This window comes from Equus asinus, chromosome 17, assembly GCF_041296235.1.
Source record: "Equus asinus isolate D_3611 breed Donkey chromosome 17, EquAss-T2T_v2, whole genome shotgun sequence".
NCBI classification, from domain to species: Eukaryota; Metazoa; Chordata; class Mammalia; order Perissodactyla; family Equidae; genus Equus; species Equus asinus.
In genome coordinates, this window is record NC_091806.1 from 14,679,391 (window position 1) to 14,706,487 (window position 27,097).

The 27,097-nt window shown below is 34.7% G+C and overlaps 1 protein-coding gene and 1 pseudogene across 1 annotated transcript; one reads left to right on the plus strand and one right to left on the minus strand.

The window, feature by feature from the left end:
- Positions 1 to 6,595: 6,595 nt before the first annotated feature.
- On the minus strand, positions 6,596 to 7,564 carry LOC139040888 (olfactory receptor 8H1-like). Its single transcript, XM_070488607.1, has one exon. The coding sequence runs from the start codon at positions 7,562 to 7,564 to the stop codon at positions 6,596 to 6,598; it is 969 nt and encodes a 322-aa protein (XP_070344708.1).
- Positions 7,565 to 18,402: 10,838 nt separating this feature from the next.
- Positions 18,403 to 21,971, plus strand: LOC106844063 (olfactory receptor 10AG1-like; annotated as a pseudogene).
- The last annotated feature ends 5,126 nt before the right edge of the window (positions 21,972 to 27,097 follow it).

The following is a 27,097-nucleotide window of genomic DNA, read 5'->3' on the forward strand; positions in this document are numbered from 1 at the left end:
TTGAGTTTGTTTACTCTAACCTTATATTCATATTTGTCCTTGGTTGTATTTCCTTGTTTCCATTTTATCCTGCCATGAAACACTATTGAAAAACCTAAGAGCTGTAGTGCTAGCCCTTAAAAGTAACTAGATCTTTTCATCCGGTTTTGTATAAGGAAATATTAACTTTAATAAATATAATTTAGCTTTTATCATTCTTTGTCGACTAACTCAGAACACATATGTTTTGAATAGAAAGTTTCAAATCTTCTTTAATTACAGAATAAAACATCTGGATTATAGTTTGTGATATTTTTCCTGTTTCTTTCACTTGGATTTCCTCTTGAAGGATCAAATTATACGCAAGTTCTGTCTTCTTTATCTTTATTTTCTTCCTTTCTTCTATTTTCCTTACTGTATTTTCATGGGATATATTCCATTTTTTTTTTTTTAAATTTCACAAGACCCTTTTCTTTATCTAGTGTAAATAATACTTACAGATACATTAGGGTAAGAAGTTTCTTGAGAAATAATTTATATACCATAAATTTCACCTGTTCAAATACATAACTCATTATGTTTAATAAATTTAAAGGATTGTGCATTTTCATCATGCCTAAAAGAAACTTTGTAGCAGCTAGCACACATTCCCAATTCTCCCACCCCCAAACCAAGGAACAATTAGACGGTCTTTATAGATTTTTTGTCTCTATAGATTTGCCATCCTGGAAATTTCAAATGAATCATATCATGCAATATGTTGTGCTTTGTGACTGACTTATTTCCCTAGAAATAAGAATTAGAAGAGAAATATAATAGGAATCCTTAGAATAATGTTTTTAAGATCCATGTATATTGTAGCATGTATAAGTACTTGATTTCTTTTTATTGCCATACTATAATCCATTGCATAGATATACCACATTTGTTTATCCATTCACCAGTTGATGTTCATTTGGGTTGTTGTCATTCTTTGCCTATTATTCATAATTATGAAAATTTGTATGCAAGAGTTTAAGTGTACATTTGCTTTAAATTATCTTGGGTAGACACTGGGGAGTGGGCTCAGACCCAGATGGTTTCCCTAGTGAATTCAACCTAAGATTTAAAAAGAATCAATATCAATCCTTCACAAACTCTTCCAGGAAATAGAAGAGGAAACACTCATCAACTCATTTTATGATGTCAGTATTATCTTGATAAAACCAGACAAAGACACCAAAAGAAAAGAAATCCAATTGTAAATAGACTAATAACTCATAACTATCGATGTAAAAATGCTAAACAAAATGCTAGCAAATCAAATTTAGCAATATGGGAGAGAGAGTATTGAAGCATCTATTCATTCTTGGGTTAATTCTTAGTGCTCATTTCTACAATGATTTTGTCCCCAATTCTTTATTGAGTTCAAGCAACTGTTTTTGCGAAATCTCAATTTTTTACACATAGACATTCTGATATTGTCTATATTTCATAGGTGCACTTAATATATTTTAGACTTTTCTTAATCAGTATGTATTTGTTTGCTTTATGGTATATTTTTCTGATATACTTTTATTATCAATGAAGATTTAAAAGATATTTCTCATTTTTTTGCATAATATTTCTGAATAGTTAGGGCTTCTTTGGAATCTTATTCTCTCCTTTATATTTAAATGAAATACGTGTGTAAACACTTGGAAAGATTATTTTTTTTATGCAGGTGTAGGGTTGTACTTGTGCATCTTTCTTAGATTTACACCTAGAGAGTTGTTATACTCTGTTGTTAATATAAATTTTGTTTTGATTTGTTGTTGTTGTTGATCTTTCTGTTTTTAAGTGCATGCTTTGATCACATACATGTGTGTGCATGCACACACACTGAAATCATTTTTAGTCAGTAGACTTATGCGTCAACAATTTTCTAGTAAAAAGAGTATGATAGTAGGAAATATGGGTCTATACAAAGAAATAAATAACACCTAAAATGTAACAACGAAAATAAGTATAGCAAATATTGGATTTTTAATTTTAATTTCTTTAAAAAATAAATGACTAAAGTCACCCTCTACTGATGCATTATGAGTTTAAACCATACACAAAAGTAAATATATAACAAAAATAACACAAAGAATGGGAGAGAAGAATTAGATAGTTACTATATGTAATATATGGCTCTTATATTACCAGTTATGTTGCATATTATTTTAGGTCTACTCTTGTACACTAACATTCATATTATACATGCGTATTATAATTCCTATGGTCACCATTGAGAAGAGAGAAGACCCACATTACCAATATCAGAAATAAAAGAAGGGCTATCGCTTGGTCTCCAAAAACATTAAAAGGATAATAATACAACGTTATAAACAACTCTTTTTAATAATTTTGATACTTAAAGGAAATACGCATCTGCTTAAAGATGCTCACATCAGAAGAAATGGATGACATGAGTAGTCTTTTATCTGTTAAATAAATTGAATTATTTCTTGAAAACCATCTGTATGAATAAAAACTTGGGAATTGTTTTCCAATGCGATAATCTCACCTTTCTCTCAGCCTGGAATGTGCCCAGAGTGCTGGATGAACTCTTCAATGATGCAGAAGAGGACAACATCTGGGAGATAACAGACGAACAACTTTGAAGAAACCTAGTTCCCTGGGTTACCTTGTAAAAAAGAGCCATCCACAAGTGGTAGTCAGCTGAACTCTGCAAGGTTATGACCAAGGACACTTTTTTCTTTGTTGAGCCATTCAGTTTCTGAATTCCTTTGTTACACCGGGGCAGTCTGTACTCTGAGTAATACAGATTCTCTCCCCAGAAGAATACAATCACATAATAAATGGTGCCTTCTTTTACATAAGTATTATTCCTGTAAATAAAACTGTACCTGTATGTCTGAGAACATTTAGCTAGTATTCCCAAATCTCACTGTCCTCTATCAGCAGCTCTACAGAATGTCTGCCAGCAACATGAACTTTGGATAGCCCCTGGTAATTTGTTTAATACTTTCTTTAATACAATAATAAACTCTATTTTTCAACTATTATAATAGTAGGATAATTTTGTAGAAAAATGTCCTATCATAGAGTGGTGATGAAAAATATGAACTCTAGAGTTAGACTGTCTGGGTTAAAATGGGAACTTGTTCTTTAACTAGTAGAATGATCATGAACCAGTTATTTAATGTCTCTGTGCCCCAGTCTTGGTAGCTGTAAAATTCAGCCTTTAGAAATATTTATTGAGGCACTGTTCTAAGTGCTTGGGGTACAACATTGAACAAAGTAAGCAAGTATTCTGAGCTCTTTGAGCTTACTTAAAGAGACAGCAAGAAACAAAAGGCATGCGTTAAATATATAAAATGTTAGGTGAAGATAACTTTTATGGAAAACAAATAAAACATGAAAGAGGGATAGGGATTATGAATAGGCACAATATTAAATAAGGTGGTAAAGATGTTCTTATGAAGAAAATACAACAAAAACCCTGAAGTTATCTACAAAAAGAAAGCTTCAGGATGAAGAAAAGAACATGCAAAATTTTCAAGTAGTATCACAACTAAAGTGTACAGAAAGAGATAGGTTTTATGGTCAAAACAAAGTAAACATGACAAATTTAATTATAAAGAATGAGTTCATAGTGTTGAGGAGTGAGGGCAAAATGCTTTTGGATGAGCGAGCTCTTGGAAAGGCTTAGTTTTTACTCTGATGAGAAATCTCTTAAGATTTGTGAAGAAAGTGACGTGATCCAACTCAATGTTTAACACTGTCACTCTGGCTTTTACATGGAAATTAGACTCAAGAAGAATAAGGCGAAAACAGAGACAAGCTATGTGGCTGCGATAATAATTTTAAGACTGAGATGATGGTTCCTTGGCCCAGGGTGAAAGCAGAGAAAGTGTTAAAAAAGTAGTCAGACTCCAAATATATCCTGTATTTAGAATCAGCATAATATACTGATGGATCGGATGTTAGGTAGGTGAGATGAAAAGAAAATTCCAAAATCAACCCTGAGAGTTTCACTGAAAAAGTAGAAAAAAGGCTTTCCAATATGTGAGATTAATATATGGATATTGCTAGTACCTACCTGAAAGTTATCTTATGAAGATAAACTATGTTAATTATATATGTAGAGTCCTTTGAATATTATCTGGCACATGGTAATTGCTCAGCAAAATAAGTTATTACAATTATATGTATCAATTATTTGGAAGCAAACACAGCTGTTCATATTTTTGGCATGATTTATTCTTGCCTTGTTTCCTATATCATATTTACATTAAATAGTATTTTGAAATGGTGCCATTAACAGGAAGATTATGTCTGATATGATTTCAGACCACATCTTACATGAGACATGACTTGCACTACTATAAAAAGGAAATTGCAGGGCAAATGTAAATAGACTAAATCTTTCAGAGTGCCCATAAATTATGTTACATGTTAGCAAGAGCATTATGTACATGCCTTCTAAACTATAATATAAAGAGGAGAGAGTAGTCTTAATTTAATTTAATTTAAATTAATTCAATTAGCATTTCCTTAACTTAAAAGTTATTGCAAAATCTTGGAATCTGTTGACCATCTTTGACAACACACACCAGCTGTGAACCATAGAAATAGTTATATATGATACCAAGGTAAAAACACAGTTTATAAAAAAGATCAGAAAAATGAAAAGAGCCTTTAAATAAATGAAATGACATAATGCTTATACAACATGTGAAATGAGCCAGAAAGCATATTACTAAAAAATAACTGTTTATCAAATATTTATCTCTAATTGTAAATAAAAACAAATAGGGATAATTGTAAATACAGAGTGTAGATGATAGGGATATCAAAACAAAAATGCCATACATTAAAATGGCATTGATATATAATGGAAATTTTTAAATAAAATAAGTAGAGGAAAATGATGCATGTTTGAAAGATTGATTATCAGATGACAGCTTTGAATTAGGGAAAAATGTTTAGCCTTTTAACTACTAAAAGTGAGGTTTCACTTTATTTCAAACATTTAAAAAGTTTAGGAAAAATTAAATATAATTTTATGAATAAAATAGTAAATATTTCAACAAAATAAATTTTATTATTATTGGTTGAACGAAAACAATCTATCTAGTTACAAATTTTAACATATAAAACCAAATACTTCGAAAATGGAGAAATATGTTCTTTAAAAAACTTTAAATAGCAGATAAAATTAAAACTGTAATTCCAGGCTCTATAGAGAAAAAATTTAAAAATAAAGGAAATTTAACACTCTCCCTGACTACAGTTTGTGGGTTGTCACAAAATCTAAATTCATTTCAATTCTTAGCTTTACAACTTGTCTCTGTTAAAAAACTTAGAACAAATAAGTTAAGAATTTAATTCAAGCATTAATTTTTAATGATCATAACAAATCTATGGAAATAAGGAGAAAGGCAATGATTCTTTGAAGTACACAGAATTTCAACATAGCAGCAGTTTAATGAAGCTTGTTGACACATCTCTGAAAGACAGCATTTTAAAATGTTTAGCAAACAACCACCAAAGTGGTATCATCGAATGTCAATTTTTAGCTTGACGAATTCATGACATTTCAGGGCCAAAGCATTACAAGAGAAGTATCTTGCTTTTTCTCATGTACCAAGAACACAATAATCTCACAGGTTTCAATGACAAACACATTCAAGGTTAAACTTATAAGTTTATGGTGAAACCTGCAAAAAAGTACAAAGAAAGCAATAGAAATGTTGCTTATATATACTATATGCACATGCATACATAGCTATCGATCTAGAAGAACACATACCAAATCGTTAACATTTTTACAATATTTTATTTCCTTAAGTTTTCAGTATTACTCAAATTTTCTCCAATATTAATATACCATATTCAAAATCCAAAATTATGGAGTGCTGAGTTTTTGTTTATTTGTGTGTTTCTGAATTAAATTAACCCAATGCAATTTATAAAACGTAAGTGAATATTCTTTAAGAAAAAACATTGCACATTAAAAATTTTGCAGGAATGGAATTCTTCTAATGATATTGGACAGAAGTTATTAGTACTGTCTTAGATGTTTTACATCCATCACCTGATTTAAACTTTACAATAAGTCTATGGACCTAGAGTTATTATTTATCTTGTGCAGTTGAGGAAACTGAGATTTAAAGTTTCAGTGACCTGTTAAGGGGTATGCAGCTAAAAGGGTAGGAGATCTAGAATCTAAATCTTTGAATGTTTGGTTCCAAAGAAGGTGCTGGCTATCATTGTGCTATATTTCTTCTCTACATAATAAATAAATGATTTCATTGTGCCAAAAATGGAACTCTTTTCCAAAGTAAAATTCTCTGAAGTTAGAGTATGCATGGGAATTTGTGTCATATACTTTAAAAGATTGAAACCACATTGTGTCATTTTGTGCATCAATAACCCTTAAAAACACATATATTTAGACCATAGGTTTGACATGCGCCTTCCAGTTACAATACAGATTTCTAAAGACATATTCCTGGAAATGTCCAACATCATATTTTGTCAAATAAAGGATGGTTCAACAAACATAGAAACAAATTAAAGAATTTAATTGTTGTTGGAGGACAGGCCAAGGAAATATCCTATAGAGAAGGAAGAAAAGATTATCTTAAAAGTTGAGCATCACTGTTATTTTAATTGCCTGGAGCCCTCCCCTCTTCTGCATGGCTCTACTGAGAGCATTTTTCACTTCTTTATTCCTCAGACTGTAAATGAGTGGATTCAGCATGGGGACCACAATGGTATAAAAAACAGAAGCCACTTGATCCTTTCCCAATGAGTAAGACTTACTTGGCTTTAAATAAGTAAAAATCATGGTGCCATAAAAGACAGCGACTCCCAGAAGATGGGAGGCACAAGTAGAGAAGGCTTTTTGCTTTCCTGAAGCGGAAGTAATTTTCAGGATAGTAGACAGAATGGACACATAGGACACAGATATTGTGATAAGAGACATCATTAATGTGGAGCCAGCGACAATGAATATCATGATTTCGATGTCTTGTGTGTCAGAGCATGACAGGGCTAAAATTGGGGATGTGTCACAGAAAAAGTGATGGATTACATTGGAGTTGCAGAAATGCAATCTGCTCATGCAAAATACATTGGTAAAAGAGTCTGTAAAGCCAATCAAATAGGACCCAAAGGTGAGGGAGCAGCAGAGTCTTGTAGACATAACAACTGGGTAGCGTAGAGGATTGCAGATAGCAACATAGCGATCATAGGCCATTGAGGAGAGAAGAAAACATTCAGTGGCACCCAAGAAGACAAAAAAGTACATCTGGGTGAAGCAGCTCATGTATGAAATACACTTGGTGGAAGTCATTAAGCCCTCTAAGGTTTTAGGTGTGATGACTGTTGAGTAACTGAGATCAAGAAATGACAGGTGACTGAGGAAAAAATACATGGGGGTGTGAAGCTGGACATTCAGGTGGATTATCAATATCATCCCTACATTCCCCAGCACAGTAATCAGGTATATCAGGAGAAACAGCATAAAGAGAACCAGCTGGGTCTCTTCAGAATCTGTCAATCCTATAAGGATGAAGTCAGGCAGATTTGTATTATTCCTTCTATTCATTGTGTTCAGCTTCTTTAAACTGTTGAGAAATCAAAGTGGATACTTAGCAGGGATGACTTGAAAAGGTTTGGGCTTACATGAAAAGTCTTGAATATTTATATCAGTTTAATCTTTCTAGAAATTGATAATAACGAGTGGTTTACAAAATACGATGGAAAAAATCTGATTGCCAAATATAGAAATAGGTATAAATTGATATTTGGACACGATATAACAAAAACTAACATTGCTCAATTAGAATAAATCTGACACTGTTCTAAATGCTTCTATTTATTAATGCATATTATCCATGTGATTCTAGCAAGATAGACTGACTGCAGAATAAATGCTTGTAAGACTATATTCCTGTTCATAATTAATTTCAGAAAACCCAAGAAAAAAATGCTAGATATATACTAAACAATGATGGAAATCAGTTTTAATATATTGTTTACTGTCCTTTTATTTCCAATATTATTTAATACTAATGATGAATGAATTTCAACTTTAGCAGGATATATTAAAACTATAAACCACATATTAGAATTAATTTCCAAAAGACATGATGTTTTCCTAACTTGACATCCCAAATCAAATTTCTTCCAAAAAATACATTTCTAAAACATGTACATTGCTTGTAGACTCTGATTCTATCTACTCTATATTTCTGTTTCCAAAAGTTCTGACATTGCTTAGGGTAAGGTCTAAATGATATGTGTATGCATATCTTCTGATAATGCCACCACTTTATTTGCTTCTATCTAAAATCCACTAAGTTGAGAATAGTACTTACTGTGAGCCACAGTTCATGTAACAAAACTGTCTTCCAGTGTCATTTGTCTAAAAATTTGTCAACTTCAAATTATTCACACAAATAAGATATGAAAAACATTTGAGTTGAAAATTTCTGTAATATAATATTTGGTTTTTGAGATAAATTCTTTTTAAATTTTAGTGCATTCATTTTTTGCTTTATTCTGAGGTAAAAATAAATCAATCTAGAAATGGAAAATTTGCCTGGAAGTTATGTTTAAAAAGAATATCAGAGACCTATTCTGAACATAAGTGGAGCAAAGTATGACTTTCCTCTCATCCTGAGAATTCTACGGCACCTAATATATGGGAGATTGATGATACTGCTACAGTTGGGCACCCCTGGGGACCAGTTTCAATGGAACATTGCTTGGCATGTTTCCAAGGAAAAATGTTCAGGGACTAAATGCAGCTACGTTACATTTTGAGAAAATAGCTGTCTTATCCCTTAGAAGCCACACATTGAAGAGCCTGATGGATTGGTCTTCCTTTGGATGCTCTAAATTTTTGAATGAGGTGGTGGAGATGTTATTTCTAGAGAAATACTTTGTTACTCCCTGACTGAAACTGTCAGGAATGGAAGGATATATTTTTCACAATGAAACACTTTTATACTTAAAAATGTGATGCTATCATAGTAGTAAATGTGTTCGTTGGGAAAAAAATTAGAATTCAACAAAATTCAAAGAACAAAATGAAAACAATGCCAAACTTTTGGAACATCTTGATGAATTTCTCCCAGTTATTTTCTTTTGTTCATATGATGCTTATGTGTGTATCTATATATTTGCATAATTATTATTCTACTGTATATTCAGTATCTAATTTTCATCTTATAATGAAAATTTCATCATATAACATGACCAATGTTATATTATCCTTAGATAAAATCCAGAGTTTTAAGTACTACACATTGAATGGTGGTCCATAAATAACTTCTTTTAGAAGTGTTCATTAGATGATAAATAGTTTTTTTTGGAAGAAGATTAGCCCTGAGCTAACATCCATGCCCATCTTCTTCTATTTTATATGTGGGACACCTAGCACAGCATGGCTTGCCAACTGGTGCCATGTCTGCATCGGGGATCCAAACCAGTGAACCTCAGGCCACCGAAGTGGAATGTGTGAACTTAACCACTGAGCCACAGGCCAGGCCCTGATAAATAGATATTTTGAGTCATCACAAGGACAATGTGGTGCAGGCTCTCCATTCTGGTTTGACAGTCACCCAATTCATCCACATAGCAATATTTCTGCAATTTCTTTTACTATGTTAGTATACTTGTTTTTTATTTTATAAAAGAAAAAGGAAAGCAGGAGGGTAAAATCAGTACTGAGATTAGTAAACATTTTATAGTTAATTTAGTGGCCAAAAACACATTTCTGTGTTTAACCAGATCAAATATTTTCTTAAATGTGAATGAAAAGAAATTAAAATATGAAAAGAAAGCTGAAATGTTTTATTGAGGATTATTTGTCCAAGATGAGGAAGCAAAGGAAGGATCTGAAAAGGGATAGACTGAGAATCAAATTAAAATATTCTTGTGAATCTTGTGTTAATCCATGGCATCATTATTACTTTTCATGTAGATCTAAAAGTGACTCTTACAGGAAAATCTGCTCTTACTCCAGAACTTCAGGAGATAATTTGTTGGTGTGGATAAAGGAACAATTTTGTATTATTATATCTTTGAGGAAATTTGGAGAGGCAATTCTTCTAGTATCAAAAACTTAGTACTAACTAAGACACGATTGTTTGGAGATTAAAAAGCTGGCATAACCCTATTTGACAATAGGTAACCCTGGGTGTTAAGCCAAATGAGAGCTAAGGCAATCTTCAATGTAAATTCCACCTCAATAGGCCTGGTGATTGCAAAATTACAAGGAGCAAGGTTTTCTTGACCATTACTTTCCCTACATTGAAATCCATTTTGTTCACATTTAGTGTGGTTTATGATTTCAGGGCTATTCTTGTACCATTTATTGTCATGGCAGAAACCAAAGTCTGATCAGAGATTTTAAATCTCTTGATTTCATGATGGAATAGGTTCATTCCCTAGCTCATTACAGTTTAAACTACGCTTCATATAGATAGATAGACAGATAGATAGATAGGGGCCAGTTTTAAGAGGTTACCAGGAAAAGCACAGTAAATGAGGGCATGATCCTTATGCAGACTTAAGTCCATACCTTCTCCACTGTAAGAGTTTCTAGAGATTTAGTCATCCTCCTCTTCCTGGCACTGAGAGGGAGACATCCTTACAAATGGAGAATTCCCTTAAAAATGTCTCTTAAAAAAGGGTAACTTCTACTAGCTATATTTAGATAGCTTCTCTATCCATCCCTCCACATCCATATTTTGAAAGGCAAATATGATCAAAATCTTAACTGGTTCTACAGCACGTTCTCCAATTATCAGATAATAATCTTCAATTCATTTCTGAATGGATGGCTAATCTTTGTGTGTGTATGAGAGCAAGTCTGATCTATATGATATCAAAACGTCAATTTCATTTAATTTGTTTTATTTTCATTGAATAATTGTTCTTCAGGAATTTTTGCAACTGCTTGAAATAAAACAACTTATGAAAAATAATCTTATTTGAAAAATTTTGATGGAAAAGGTATCCGAAAGGTGGTATAATAGAACACAAACTCAAGGAATACAACTGATTCACAGGAACGTTACAAAGGCATTACAGATTTGCCATTCCAAAAAAAAACTATGTTTTTATTTTGATGCCTGATACAGCAAACATATTTTAAATTGAATGTCTTTTTTCAGCATAAAACAAGAAGGTATTTGGCAAATTTCACATACTATGATCACTTCTTGACATAATCACAATACTATGGAGTCGATCATTGGGATTGGTCAAGAGAAAGAGTTCTAGGAGAATCCCGCAGAAAGAATGACAGAAGAAAAGGTAAAGATATGCATGGCCCATTCTGGAAAGATGTGAATCACAGGGCCTAGAAGGTACAGAAAGAGCAGTTAGAAGAGAGAATGATAGGAGGTATGCCACGGACAAATATGAAGAGCATATTGAAAAATATATATAGACATTTATTCATAACTTTGGACAAATAAAATATATTACTACTGCTTATGGTATGCAAGAAAAATGTGATGTACTTTTGCTCCTAGAAAGAAACAATCAAAAAAACATTACCAACCTAAAAAGAACAATTCATATGTAATTTTATTAATACGAATAAAATATTACTTGGAAATTATCTATAGAAGAATGTATATTCAATAGAAGTGAAAATAAAAGTAATACATACAATTAAAACCAGGGTAAATAAAAATAAGATGCAAAGTTCATGATGTTTCACACAAGTATAATAAAAATGAGCACTGTATTTTAGAATACATGAATAAAAATCCTTGATATAAAAAGAAAAATAACTAAACGTAATCAGTTTAATAATTCTCAATGATGATTACGAGAAATCTTCAGAGCAACCCATCTGATTCAGACACTATACTTAGAAAGAAACAAATCTCACAAAGGTCTGAGAAAAGGGAATGAGTGATGAGATAGACAGTCTCAATATGTCCCTAAAACAATGCATAGCATGTTTTATAAGTTGTCACTGATAATAGTTTATAATGTAAACTATTACATTGTAAAATGAAGTATACAGAAGACAATAGAGATCAGAGTAATATAGATCAGAGAAGAAAATTAAATATGTGAAAATCAAATATATACATATGCACACATAGATCTCTTCACATGAATTACCTTCAACCACTCCCAAGACTGAAGACTGATTCTCTCTCTCTCCCTCTCTTTTTTTTTTGCTCAAGAAGATTTGCCCTGAGCTGACATCTATTGCCAGTCTTCCACTCTTTTCGTTTTATGTGAGCCACGATCACAGCCTGCCAGCTAAGCCACTAACACCGTTTCTCTTTTAAGAAGTTTGTTTGTAATGCATGATATAAGAGAATGCCTAACAATTATTTAAAATCATATACACAAGGTATAATTCTGTGTATACTTGTTTCCATAATTTAACCATTCAGGAAAATCATTTGTAAAGGAATATGTCTGTTAATTACCATGCCATTTTTCATACATAAGTAAGAAATGTTTTTTTAAAGCATTCGAGAAACAAAACTTTCAAATAACCTAATATTTTTTGAATGCCGATATGCACACTATTGTCCAAATATCAAAGAAAGATATGCACATGAGTAAGATAGAACCCTTGACCTTAATGACTTAATCACTCTCCTTTCACAAGAAAACAAAAAGCAAAGAAAATATTTACTTACATATTTTGCATGTAACACTTTTGCTAGATGTGTGGAGAGCACAAATGTGACCAAGTGAACTCTCAGAGAGTTTACAATTGTGATGGAGAAAGAGAAATATTATAAATATTTATTTTCTTTGAAGAGCACCTCATCAAATTGATCTTTAGTTCCTTTCAACATACATTTTAAATGTGATCGCCTAACTCTATTGATTTCTGCACAATGATTCACGCAGAGTAAAGGCAGTACTGAGGGATACATCTTGGCCAGAAATACAACCATACATCCATGGACAGCTAATCTTCGACAAAGGAGCCAATAACATTCAATGGAGAAAGGAAAGCCTCTTCAACAAACAGTGCTGGGAAAACTGTACAGCCAAATGCAAAAGAATGAAAGTAGACTGTTTTCTTATGCCATATAAAAAGTTAACTCAATGGACTAAAGACTTGAATGTAAGACCTTAAGCCATAGAACTCCTATAAGAAAATATAGGCATTACACTCTTTCACATTGGTCTTAGCAGTATCTTTTTGAATATCTTGTGTACTCAGGCATAGAAAACAAAGAAAAAGTAAACAAATGGGACTACATCACACTGCAGAGCTTCTGCAAGGCAAAGAAAACTATGACAAAATGAAAAGACAACACAACAATAGGGATAAAATATTTGCAAATCATACATCCGAAAAGGAGTTAATCTCCAAAATATATAAAGAACTCATACAACTGAACAACAAAGAAATAACCCAATCAAAAGTTGAGCAGAGGATATAACAGACATTTTTCCAAAGAAGATGTGCTGGTGGCCAAGAGGCACATGAAAAAATGTTCAATATTACTAATCATTAGGGAAATGCAAATCAAAACCACAATAAGATATCACCTTACACGTGTCAGAATAGGTATAATTACCAAGACAATGAATAACAAATTTTGGAGAGGATGTGGATAAAATGGAACCCTCATACACTGCTGATGGGAAAATAAACTGGTGCAGCCACTATGGAAAACAGTGTGGAGATTTCTCAAAAAAAAAAAAAAATAGAAATACCATATGATGAAGCTACCCCTCTACTGAGTATTTAGCTGAAGAACTTGCAATTAACAATTTAAAGAGGCATGAAACCCATGCTTATTGCAGCATTATTCAAAAAGCCAAGACGTGGAAGCAACCCAAGTGCCCATCAGCAGATGAATGGATAAAGAAGATGTGGTATATGTGTATAATGGAATACTACTCAGCCATAAGAAAAGACAAAATCTTCCCATTTGCAACCACTTTGATGGACCTCAAGGGTATTAGGTTAAGCAAAATAAAGCCAGACAGGGAAAGACAAACACCGCCCATGATTTCACTGATATGTGGAATACAAACAAACACATGGACAAAGAGAACAGATTAGTAGGTACCAGAGAGGAAGGAATTTGAGGAGGTGGATAAAGGCGAAAAAGAGCACATATTTACAGTGATATCTTCAGTTGGCAATGAGAATATTTTCCAGCTTCAGCAAGGAGTCCTTTCTCAGAATTTGTCCCAGTGATGTAGTGTTGTCTGTGGAAAATTAAAAAATAAGATGAATCTTCTTTTCTGGCCATAGAGGGTTTGTGTAAAGCCTATTCATAGTCTTCAAATTCTCACTAAGTGTAAATTGGGTATTTAGATATTCTTTTCCTATGAAGAATACGTGATTGAGTCAGTTGGCCAAAACTCAGTGTGTTACAAAATCAATCATAAAGTTCCCATTGGCACTTGCTGTCTGATAAACTGCTGTCTGAAACTACTCGGAACAACAGGGGCACTCTATTTAGAGTCAGAAAACATGACGCTCTTGTTATGCCCATTAGTGTCTAATTTTACCTCTCTGGCAGTGGAGATGGGTGGTGCTTTGCCAAGCCAGTGGAGGTCAGAGATCTGGAACCACCTATTATCTCCAAATACAAGTACAGTGAAAGGATTGAAAAGGACTATAACCTCCTGACTGAGAAAAACTGTTGAGGGCCAAAGGTGGAAGAAATGTTTTCCCAAATGAGTAAAGATGAGCAGAGTCTCTTGCATGGATAATGACTGTTACAGAAACAATAACAAATTGATTTGGAAACAAAAGTTAATCAACAGGAATGTAGTAATTCGGGGCTGGAGATATTAAATTCATGCTTAAAGTAGTTCTCCCCTTAAAGTTCATGGAGGAGGGTTAAAATTGAGACATGTTAAATTATTAAATATTGCAATAAGAAAGATTTTTAACTCAAATATTTTTATAGATACTTCTTCTTAATCCTTGTTTGTAGTGTTCATTAATGAGCTAGGTTTGCCTATGCAAGGGCTGCCATAGCGTCTTAGAGAAAAATCATAATTTTAATAAAGTAATCTTTGTTTCAATAATACAAAGTAGTCTTTGTCTTCTTAAAATTTACCTCCGTGTAAAAATGTCTACTTTTACAGTGAAAACTAGTATCCCTTAAAGATGAGAAAATGAGTAGAACATGTCAAGATGATGTTAACAATGCATGATTTACTGAAAAGATTTATTCAGGGGAATTTTAGAAAATAAAATGAGACGCATAAGAAATCAGCAAATAAGGAATTAGAACATTTTCCTTCAGGTGATATCAAACCCTTGAGTGTTTCTTCTTCTAGGACACCCATGCACTTCCCAGGTATTTGGGAAATGAAGAGTAGATGAAATTACATTACATAATGAAACTGAAGGAACTCTGCTCTACCATGGAAGAATTGTTTGGAAAAATACACCAAATTAATTGCAAACAGGAGCATTTAACTAGCAAGTAAGTGTAAAGAGGGAAAAGAGTTATTCCCACAGGGAAGAAGTGAATATTTCCTCAATAAAGAACACTTGCTCTTTAAAAAGCAAATTAGGAACTGGCCCAGTGGCATAGTGGTTGGGTTCACAGGCTCCAATTTGCTGACCCAGGGTTCATGGGTTAGGATCCTGGGCACGAACTTACACCCTGCTCATCAAGCCATGCTGTGACAGTGTCCCATATACAAAGTGGAGGAGGACTGGCACAGATGTTAGCTCAGCAACAATCCTCCTCAAGCAAAAAGAGGAAGATTGGCAACAGATATTAGCTCAGGGGCAGTCTTCCTCACCAAAAAAAGGAGCAAATTAAGTTATTGTTTAAAAATGCTAAAGATCCTAAATAATTTAATATTTAAAATTACAAAAATATCATCAATGAGAAAGAAGTGACTTCAGCAAAATTGAAAAAAGTAAATATGAACTATTGATATGTTGACATTCTATTTCGATTCAAGGTTATTTTTAATTTAAGGATGGAGATTCAATAAACAATATCAAACAAGTAAAATAATGAGTATGTGTTGGTTGAAGATGCATTCATTATTTAAGACAGCACCTGTAGATTTCTGACTTTCTGAATTACAAAATTAAATTAAAATCAGTTTGAAACATTTTAGGTATGTATATTCCCAACTTTATTGTTAATTATAATAATGTTAAAAATTAGTCATTTTACTAAAAAAATAATCAAAGAATGACATATTGCATTCAAATTAATTAAACATATTTTGCTACACTGATAATAAAGTAAGTGTAGCCTTTATAAATAAAGGAATTTCTATGAAAAGGGTACTTCTTTTATTAGGGAATTTCCTTTTATTGTGGAAAATATGAAGCATTAATTTCATCCAATTTATAATTTCCTGGAAAAAATATTTGGCAAAACTTTTTTGGATCATATCCTATTATTGTTTATGTTACCCAATGAAGTCAGGCCATAAACATGGCAGGATTTGGACACAACATCTGACTACATTTGTTAAACTTTTTTAATATTGACTTTACTTTTCCTTGGAAACATTTAATTTTGGCTCAAAGTAGGGGAGCAGAATTTGCCACCTCAAGATATGTCTCCTTGGCATGAGAATTATTTTTGGCTGGTTATTTTTTAAAAACTGAAGACATGGGAGAAGCTCTGAAAACCAAGAGGAAGTTACACTTTGTAAGAGATGTTTACATTAGTAAGGGAATCTCCATTTGTAAAGGTGCCTATTTCTCTGTACCAGGAAGAGGGGGTAACTTTATCTGTATAAACTCTCATCAGTAAGAAAGGCAAGGACTTAAATCTGCATAGTAACCTTACTTTTGTTTACTGTGATCTTTCTGACAATCTCCCATAACTGTCTCCCTACAGCCCCAAAATCCTCCTTTGTCTTTGGCTGAAGATAGTATTTAAGGTGAGAATCATGGCCATTCTGGCAAGTTTATCAGTTTTTCTGGGTTTCCGCCACGTATACATGTTATAAAGCTTTGTTTGATTTTCTCCTGTTGTTCTGTCTCACATCAATTTAATTCTTAGACCAATCAGAAGGACCTAGAGGGTAGAGAAGTTGTCTTCCTCTTCTGCAATGCCTAAATATTACTAGGATTAAAAATAGTTAAGTGCCAAAGTTGTATTTTTTTCAGCAATAAGATTCATTTTAATTTAACAAATTAGAATGAGAATTACTGGATCCTCATTGATGAAGATTTTAGGCCAGTTAATTTTCAAACTGCAGATGAGAAGCAGGCTCCTCCAAGAAGCAGAGTTTGCTTGCCCTTTGAGAGACATTTGCATTTGTGAAGGAAATCTCCATGCCTCCCCCTCTGCACCAGGAGGAAGGGGGTCTGGCCTTATCTCTGGAAACTCTTAATGGGGAGGGCAAGAACTTAAGCTGGTTACTGTCTGGCAACCTCATGTAACTGATTCAGGGTGGTGGCTTCTGGCCTTTACTTAATCAGATTTGATTCTTATCTAAAAGTTGTGGGACTACCCAATGGCCAGATCCCTCCTGCACTGATACCATTTTAGCTTTTTTCCACGTTCTTTCCTCTGTCTTGTAAAGAGATGGCTCACATACCTTAGCCTTACTCTCCACCCATGTTTGCAGCAGAAGCGGCAGCAGCAGCAGCTCCTCCTGCCCCTGGGCCCTGTCCCCATGCAGAAGCCTGAATGCCCATGGGTCCTGTCCCCATGCTATCCCACACTATTCTCTAAATAAAAAGCACTGCTGCCAGATCTTGAGAGTCCAAGAAATCTTTCTTTCGACGACTCGGCTCACCAACCCTGCATCACACATGAAATTGAAAATTAAAGATTTGTCTTTTATTTTCTCATTGTATTTATAATTACCCTCTCTCACTTGATAGAAAACAACCAATTCTAATAATAATTTATTCTTTTAATTTAATTCAGAATCATGTTTGGAGTAGCATATTGGGGAGAACCTTGTGCTATATTCTTTATAGAATGAAGCGTAGAATGTAATGTCAAGGGGAGAAAAGACATGCATGCAAATATTCAGTACAACACTGTCTTGTAACTTATAGGACAGTTATATTATTGACTACATTGATTTGGAAAAACTCATAGAAGTTAGTCAATTGATAACTGAATTGGTGTTTTCACTGGAATAGCTCACCTGCATTCTCCTTTCTCGCACTGTGAAGTGAAATAAAAATGTCTAGCTATAGGGATCTTATTGGTCTGATTAGAATGCAAATCTAACATAGTAAAACATTTAAGCATTTTGTTTATTGAATTAATTCTTTTTCAGCAGATGACTTTCTAGCTCCTGGTTTCACATCAAATCTCCCAGAATCACAGAATACATGTGTCAGGAAGTAACTGAGAAATTATAAGGACAAAAGCCCATGTCCCAATCCAATTATAAAAGAGGAAAATGCAGCCAAAAACTGTAAGCCCACAGAGAGAAAATATTTTGAAAGTTATAGAAGCTAACTTCACTATAAGGATGGACTTTGTTCTCTTGGGCTTTTCTGATATTCCCAATTTCCACTGGTTTCTTTTTGGCATATTCTTAGTCATCTATATGATTATCCTATTGGGAAATGGCATCACAATTCTAATAACAAGAGTAGATTCCACTCTTCATACCCGCATGTATTTTTTCCTCACCAATTTTTCCTTCCTAGGAATCTGCTATGTATCTGTCACAATTCCAAGAATGCTCATGGACCTTTGGACTCAGAAAGGAGCTATTTATTTCTTTTTTTGCCTGTGCTACACAAATATGCTCCTAACTTGTGCTGGGAACCGCTGAGTGTTCCCTTCTGGCAATGATGGCCTATGATCGCTATGTGGCCATTTGTAACCCTCTGCACTATCCTCTAGTCATGAACCACAAGGTCTGTGTCCAGCTGGTGGTTGCCTCCTGTATCAGTGGACTTCCAGTCAAGATAGGAACAACATGCCAGATTTTCTCTCTGCCGTTTTGTGGTTTCAATCAAATCAGTGACTTAGGGAGTCTCAATATCCTTATCTCTAAAGAATAGGCAGGTTAGAAACAGTTAGTGAAAGTTGTTTTAGGAAGAACAACAAAGATAGTGGAGGTGAACACAGAACACAGAGTAAAACTAAATAACCAACATCTTCTCTCCCTCTCCCCACACACATGCACACAGGTATTGAACACAGTCCAGACTGTCCCTGCTTTCCCAGGCTTAACCCCATTAAATGTTTCTATCTGAATCAGTGTTCTCAAATTAATTCTTCTGAATAAAACCATCTTATGTTTTCCACTTAGTATCCTATCAAAAGATATCTGTTTAACTCCAATGAGCACAATAACAGTTCTAACACTTTTTTAACTGTGTAATAATGTGAACTGAATGGTAGAGACATTTATGCTCAAGATCAAATTATGAGAGAAAAACGAAGGATTGAAATAGGTAGCTGAAAATGTATATGAAAACATTTTATGAGAGTGCAAATGAATGAGAAAATGCAGATGAAGTACAACAGGATTGTCAAGAAGTGCACTTAATTAAATGCAAGATCATATGGGAAAGCTCTGGGTCTGTCTCCACAGTTGCCAATGTTCCAGAGCTTGTGCTGAGTGGAGCTCATTTTGTTTATGCTGGGCCGTATTCAGAAAATATAATGGAATAGCCCTAGAGGTAATATCAGGGGTTTTCACGTGGATAGTCAATGGGATCTAAACTGCGAAATTAGGAAATACATAAATAACAACATTCTTAAATTAGAAAGAATCAATCTGGACATTCTGAGACAATTCAAAGAGAAAGCATGTCAAGAAAGTAAAACGAAAACGCATGCTAAATTTCCCTTTCCACAGATGAAACACCAGGAAAAACCACCAGAAGAAATTCTAACTGAATTGATGAAATTTGTTCTCTTGGACTTTGCTGACATTCCCCATCTCGAGTTGTTTCTTTCTTTTTTTTTTTTTAAGATTGACACCTGACCTAACACCTGTTGCCAATCTTCTTTTTTTTTTCTTCTCCCCAAAACCCCCTGTACAGAGCTGTATATTCTAGTTGTAGGTCCTTCTGGTTGTGCTATGTGGTATGCCACCTTAGCATGGCCTGATAAGTGGTGCCCTGTCCTTGCCCAGGATCCAAACTGGTGAAACCTCAGCCCACCAAAGCGGCACATGCGAACTCAACCACTGTGCCATGAGGCTGGCTCCTCCACTCCTTTCTATCTGGATTGTTCTTAGACATTTATATCATTATCTTGATGGGCAATGGAACCATATTTTAAATAACTAAGCTGAATCCTATTCTTCAGACCCCCATGTACTTTTTCCTTGGCCATTTTGGCTTCTGGGAAATCTGTTATGTTTCAATTATGCTCCCCAAATCTTGGAACCCAAATAGAACAATTTTTTTTTTATTCTAGTCAAATCTTTGAGCCTTTGGGATAAATTTACCAGGCAGATATTCAGAAATTTTATCATCAATGAAATTCCTTCTACTTTGTCTTTATTAATTAAATAGCCAATAGGTTAAAAAAATGTTTATCAAACATTTGCTGCACATTTGGATAAGTCAAAGGTCTTGAATTATAATGCCTGATGACAATGCTGTTTATTTTACTTTGATAGATAAATGCAACCAAAATGGTTTCAAATATAATGCATGCACAAATAGTAAGAGCTATAGTTGTGTCATGTGAAATGTAAGGTATACCTTGTACTTGTAAAGGGTTTCATGGAAGAATTGAGAAATTAGCAAAAAATACAACTCAAAATTTGGTGGTGACATATCACTGAGAAAATGTGATATAAATGTTTCTGCCTTAGGATTCTGTTTGTTAATGTGAGGAGTAAAATAGACTAATTTTGCTCTGCACACAAAAAAATGAAAAATAAAAGTGCATAATCCTCAAATCCATCACTTTCATTCAAATTCAAACCTAGTCTTAAATATGTTGATGTATTTAGAATTTAGCATGTGTTCCCCATTAGACCATAGTTGTGTTCTTTAAGTCCAGGAAATAAAATGCTGGAAATTAATGGAGAATAGAACTCTTATGTACTAATTTCCCCAAATCCCTTTAGTCTGTAGAATTACAAAACAGGCCAAAAAAGATAAATGATGAATTTCACAATTTTCAGAGTTGGAATATAAAAAAACCCTGGCAGATGCAAATCTCTCTTCAATGATGGGATGTGTTTTGGATTTTCTGATATTCCTAATCTCCAAATGGTTCTTTTTGTGATATTTTTCTTTGTCTATGTGATAATACTGGTGGAATTATTATCATTATTCTCATAACCAGGGTTGATCAGGCTTTACAGAATCTGATGTATTTTTTCCTCAATAATTTTTCCTTCTTGGAAATCTGTTATGTATATGTCACTCTTCCTAGAATACTTATACTCTGTTGGACACAGAAAAGAAGCAATTCTTTGTTTGCCTGTGCAACACAAATGAGTTTTGTCCTTAGGCTTGGAAACATAGAGTGCCTCCTTCTTGCTGTGATGGCCTTTGACTATGTGGCCATTTGTAACCCTCTGTACTATCTGCTAGTCATAAACCACAAGGTCTCTATCCAGCTGGTGGCTGCCTCCTAGATCACTGGGATTCCAGTTGAGATAGGGCAAATATACCAGATTTTCTCTCTCTCTTTTTGTAGATCCAACCAAATTAATCACATCTTCTGTGACGTCACACCAATGCTCAAGCTGACCTGGGGGGCACTTTTCTGAATGAGATTTTGCTCTTTACTGTTGCTGTGCTGTTTGTTATGATCTCTTTTCTGTTGATACTTGGTTCCTACTGTCAAATCTTTTCCACCATTATGAAGTTACCATTAGCAATAGATCTAGCCAGTCTTATCCATCTGTTCATCTCACATCATAGTTGTGGCTTTATTCTTTGGATGTGGAATCATTACATATTTATGACCCAAGAACAGACTTCAAGCACAGACAAGTTTCTCTCTCTTTTCTATAACATTGTTACCCCAATGTTTAATCACAAAACATACACTCTAAGAAATAAGAATGCCCTGATTACCTTTAGACAATTGCTGGCTTCATTTTTAACATATTAGCTGCTGATTTGAACTCCTCGTCTGTCTTCTTATTTAATTCTGTCATTGTATAATTGGAAATTAATGTTTAGTGTGCTTTTTTTACTTTACTATAGATTATCTTTACCCATTCCTGAGCTTGCTGTTTTATGCTGGACTTTCTGATATCAGAATCATATCCATAGGATTGTCTTGTTGATAAGAAATTAAGTAGCCAGCCAATCTCATATTCAGTGTATTAGGCTATTTCTCCCACAGATGTACTGGTGGCTTGGGACTTTTTATGAAAAAATGTATTATCTTTTATCAAGTAATTGACATTATATACTTTTTTTCTTCCTAAAAACCATAGTGAATGTTTTTGTTACTTTCCCCATTATGTAACTGTGATTTAAGTTTTTCTTTTCATACAGTTATTAGATAGTAAAGAATACATATACTATATATATATATAACCCTTTGCAGAATATTTGTTAAATGTCTATGTGTTTTTAATTTTATAATTTTTACCACTCAGCAAATTTCATTTGCCTCTTTATGAATTAGAGAACACATAAGGAAAGATTAAAAATAGAAACTCTGCATAATGTTACTTGGACATTGGTGATATGGCAATGAATGTTTTACGTTCTTCTGCTCTCTACATATCAGTCAGATTATCTCTTTGCAGACATGTTTTGTTTATATGACTGAATCACGACTAGTGATATCTTATTTGTATTAACTTATTGTTTACTAACACAAAAAATATGAATGCTTTTGATGTATACAATATGTATGAGATTGAATTATTTTACATCCATGTGGATCCACTCATTTTCTAAGATTTCTTGACCTAATTTTTATTCTTTTTGTAGAATATATAATCAAAATTAAATGCTTGGAAAATTTACTGCATTATTTTCTCAAGTCCTCCTATTGGAAAGGATGATATCTGAAAAGAGATAATCATACTGAACAAACGACAACTTACCATTTAGAAATAAAAGTCTTGGGGCCGGCCCCGTGGCCAAGCGATTAAGTTCACATGCTCCGCTTTGGCAGCCCAGGGTTTTGCCAGCTCGGATCCTGGGCATGGACCTAGTCGCTCTCATAAAGCTGTGCTAAGGTGGCCTCCAACATAGCAAAACCAGAAGGACTTACAATTAGAATATACAACTATCTACTGTGGGGTTTTGGGGAGAAGAAGAAGAAAAATAAAAGAAGATTGGCAACAGATGTTAGTTCAACTGTAAAAAAACAAAAACAAAGCAAAGTCTTGTATTCCTTCAGATATTTCACATTGAAATATAGGCCACCTAATTAGATTCATTTGCAATCAAACTAGATTGGGAAACAATGCAATTTGCGTAGGTTTTTTTTTTTTAATCTGTCTCTTCTTTAATATAATATGTGTTTAAACTATTTATTTTTACATAACCATAATTTATCCATCAGCGAGTTCTCTTGTTTAAGTAGATATTGTAGATATTGTGGCATCAATAAAGTCATCTGAAAAACACACATAAAATAAAGAAATCATTTCAGAGGAGAGAATGTTCAGATGATAGTGACAGATGGCAATTGTGATTATAACATATTATCTATCTAGAGGAATAATGGAAGAAAAGGTCAGAATGATGGTTTTGTAGCCATTTTGAAGTGCCCTGTTTCAATTTTCTATCACAACCTAACAAATTTCATCCAAAGTTTATAGCTTAGTACAACATCACTTTATTATATCTCATAGATGTATAGGTCTGAAATTGAGGCAGTGATCAGCTGCATGATTATTCTGTCCCATGTTGTATTGACTGTGGTCGCTAATAAACATATTGTGACTAGTCTGATTTGTAATGTCTAAAATGTCTTCATATTACTGTAGCATGTGATCGCAATGGTGCATTACAGTAAGAAATTCTAGCTCTTCTGTAACTTACATACTCATGGGAAGAAACAAATAATTAGATAAATGAATTAATAAGATACTTTAGCTTAAAATTATGTTATAAATAATATACAGTAAAGTGATTGATAGTGCATTTGTGATAGTAGAATGCTATTTAATTTGGCTTAGGTAATCAGAGTTTAAAGAACACTTTCCAACAAAGATGGCACTAAAATACCTTCTTTTAACTCACCAATAGACCTTTCACTAACAGAACAGGATCTTACTTATTATTAATTAAAAAACGATAGCTAAGTGCAGAATATGAAGAAAGGATAAGAAACAGGAGAGGAAGTGTCCCTCCACTCACTATTCCATATAGGGTACAGCACACGTATGCGGCAATAGGGAAGAGAAGTGTTTTGTAATGTGGGCTGATAAACATAATTAAGTGAAAAGATGTCTCTCTCCAATTGATGACAAGAAGAGGATTCTCTCTTACAGTTTTTATTCAACATAATACTAGTCTCTGCAGTGAACAATAAGAAAAAAATATATGCATGAGAATTGGAAAGGTAGATATTAATGTAATTATTTGAAGATGATATAAATGCATATATAGGAAATATTCAAGATTCTACAATTAAATTATTGGAGTTAATAAATGAGTTCAACACGTTGGATACAGACTTAATAAACAAAATCAATTTATTTCCATATAAAAGAAGCCAAAATAAGTTGACGTTAAAAATGCTATTTAAATGGGATGAAATACGTCTCATACTTAAGAGTAATTCTAATAAAAATGTACAGAAAATCTACACGTTAATTTGAGAGAAATCTAAGATAAGTATGTAAACTAATTGCTATGGCATGTACATGTATTAGAACACTCAATATTGAAAAGATATCAAGGGATCTCATCAAGATGGTGCCGTGAGCAGACGTTGAACTCGCCTCCTCCCACGCACACAACTAGGTTACAACAATTTTGAGAAGAATCAGCCTGGATTGAAAACTGAAAACTGGATAAAAATAACCCCCATGACAAGGGATAGTCCTGATGAAGGCAGAAGAGGCAGTAACTCCGGCCAGAGAGGAAAAAAGCCACCTTTGCGAGCAGCGGAGCTTCTCAGCTGGCCAGGTGGGAGCGACCCTAAGGTACGAGCCCTCCCTGGTGGAGTGAGGTTCGGAATGGGGACAATACTGCTATAACCATCCTTCGGACTCAGCCCATCTGAGACGGGGGTCTTACTGTCTGCCTTTGCTGGCTATTAACTGCAGCGAGGACACCCCCAGAAAAGCTATCGACCCCAAAGCTGAAAAGATCTGAGTCTTAAAGGGCCCACGCACAAACTCATTCATTGCAGCAAGCTAAAATCACCAGAGAGAAGGCTGACTGTCCTTTGGTGAAACGAGACTCACCTGGTGGGCTCTGGGGGCATCTTGGTGAGAGGAGGGTCCTCTCCGGAGACTGAGACATTGGTGGGGGCCATTGTTCTGAGCTGATCCAGGCGTGCTAATATGGACACCTGTGGGGGCCATTGAAGTGCATTCCTTGGGCTGTTAGCCCAGGAGTCTGCCATACCCACTAGAGCACAGATTTAATCCCTGCCCTAGGGACTGACCACACCTAACAGCAAGCCCTCAGGCTATTTTTCAGCCTCCATTGACTGAGTGCCTTGATCCTCTACAGGCAGGCAAGGGTGTCTACCTCTGTGGGGCAGAGCCTGTGTGAGGACCAGGTGAACTGTGGGGGGCACTGGGGGAGAGATGGGAGCCACTGCAGTGTGGTGTTGGGGCATGCTCCACGGGTTTGAGAAGGCTGCAGGGACCAGGACTGTGTTGACAGTGTATGTGGTCAGGTTGGGGGTGAGGCTTATCAGAGGACCAGGAATGTGTTACAGTGTATGTCGTCAGGTGGGTGGTGAGGCTTATCAGCTACAAAAGACATGTGCTTCACAAACAGCCATAGAAAGGATCAGCCTCACCTTCCAAAGCCTGAAACAATTGGGTGCCCCCATGCCAAGGGCTAGCCCCACTCAGCTGCACTCCTAAGAGAACTGACAACAGCCTTGTTGGCCTCAGGCCTATCACAACTGTAGCCCCTGAGCCTGGCAACCAGCTACACTGGGTACCAACTCAATTAAGAAGACAATTGCAATAAGAGTATGTTGATAAACTTTGTAGCCAACAGTGCTGAGGCCCCCCCCAGACTGGATTTACAAACAGCTGACCAGGGAAGGAAAGATCAGACTCCTGGGGTACCTGCAGTGGGAACAACCCTGCCATAGCAGAAGAACACAAGTAGCCCACAAAGGGGTCAGTCCTGGTTCTTATGGACTAGTGATGAGAGGGAAGCACATTACTGGGCCTCATAAGGCATCTCATATGTAAGACCCCTTCTCCAAGATCAAGAGACATAGCTGACTCACCTAGTACAAGAAAATAGCACAGAGAAAGAGGCATAATGAGGAGGCAAAGGAATACTTTCCAAGCAAGGGAACACTACAAAACACCAGAAAAAGAACTAAGCGAAACAGAAACTAGTGACCTACTGGACAAAGAATTCAAATAAAATATAATGAGAATGCTCACAGATATGCGGAGAAAAATGGATGATCACAGTGAGCACATCAGCAAAGAACTGGAAGATATTTAAAAAAACATTCAGAAATGAAGAATACAAGAAATGAGAAATTCACTAGAGGGACTCAACAGCTGAGTAGAGCAAGTAGAAGAACAGATCAGTGAGCTAGACGAAAGACTAGAGGAAATCACCCAAGCAGAACAGAAAAGAGAAAAAAGAAATAGACAGGCTTTGGAAGGTGAGGCTGAGAACAGCATAAGGGAAGTCTGGGACAATATCAATCATGCTAACATTCAGATTATAGGGGGCCCAGAAGGAGAAGAGAGAGACAAAGAGGCAGAAAATATATTTGGTGAAATAATAGAGGAAAGTTTTCCTAACCCGAGGAAGGAAACAGACATCCAAGTTCAGGAAGCACAGAGAGATCCAAACAAGAGAAGGCCAAAGAAGCCCACACCAAGCCATATTATAATCAAAATGTCTAAAATTAAAGACAAAGAGAGAATCCTAAAAGAAGCAAGAGAAAGGCCACAGGTGACATATAAAGGGAAGCCCATCAGGCTATCAGCAGACTTCTCAGTCGAGACCCTACAGGTGAGAAGAGAATGGCACAACATATTTAAAGTGCTAAAAGGAAAAAACCTACAACCAAGAATACTCTATCCATCAAGGCTGTCATTCAGAATGGAA

Coding starts and splice junctions, on each gene's coding strand:
- LOC139040888 (XM_070488607.1), bottom strand. CDS start 7,564: ATGAATAGAAGGAATAATACAAATCTGCCTGACTTCATCCTTATAGGA.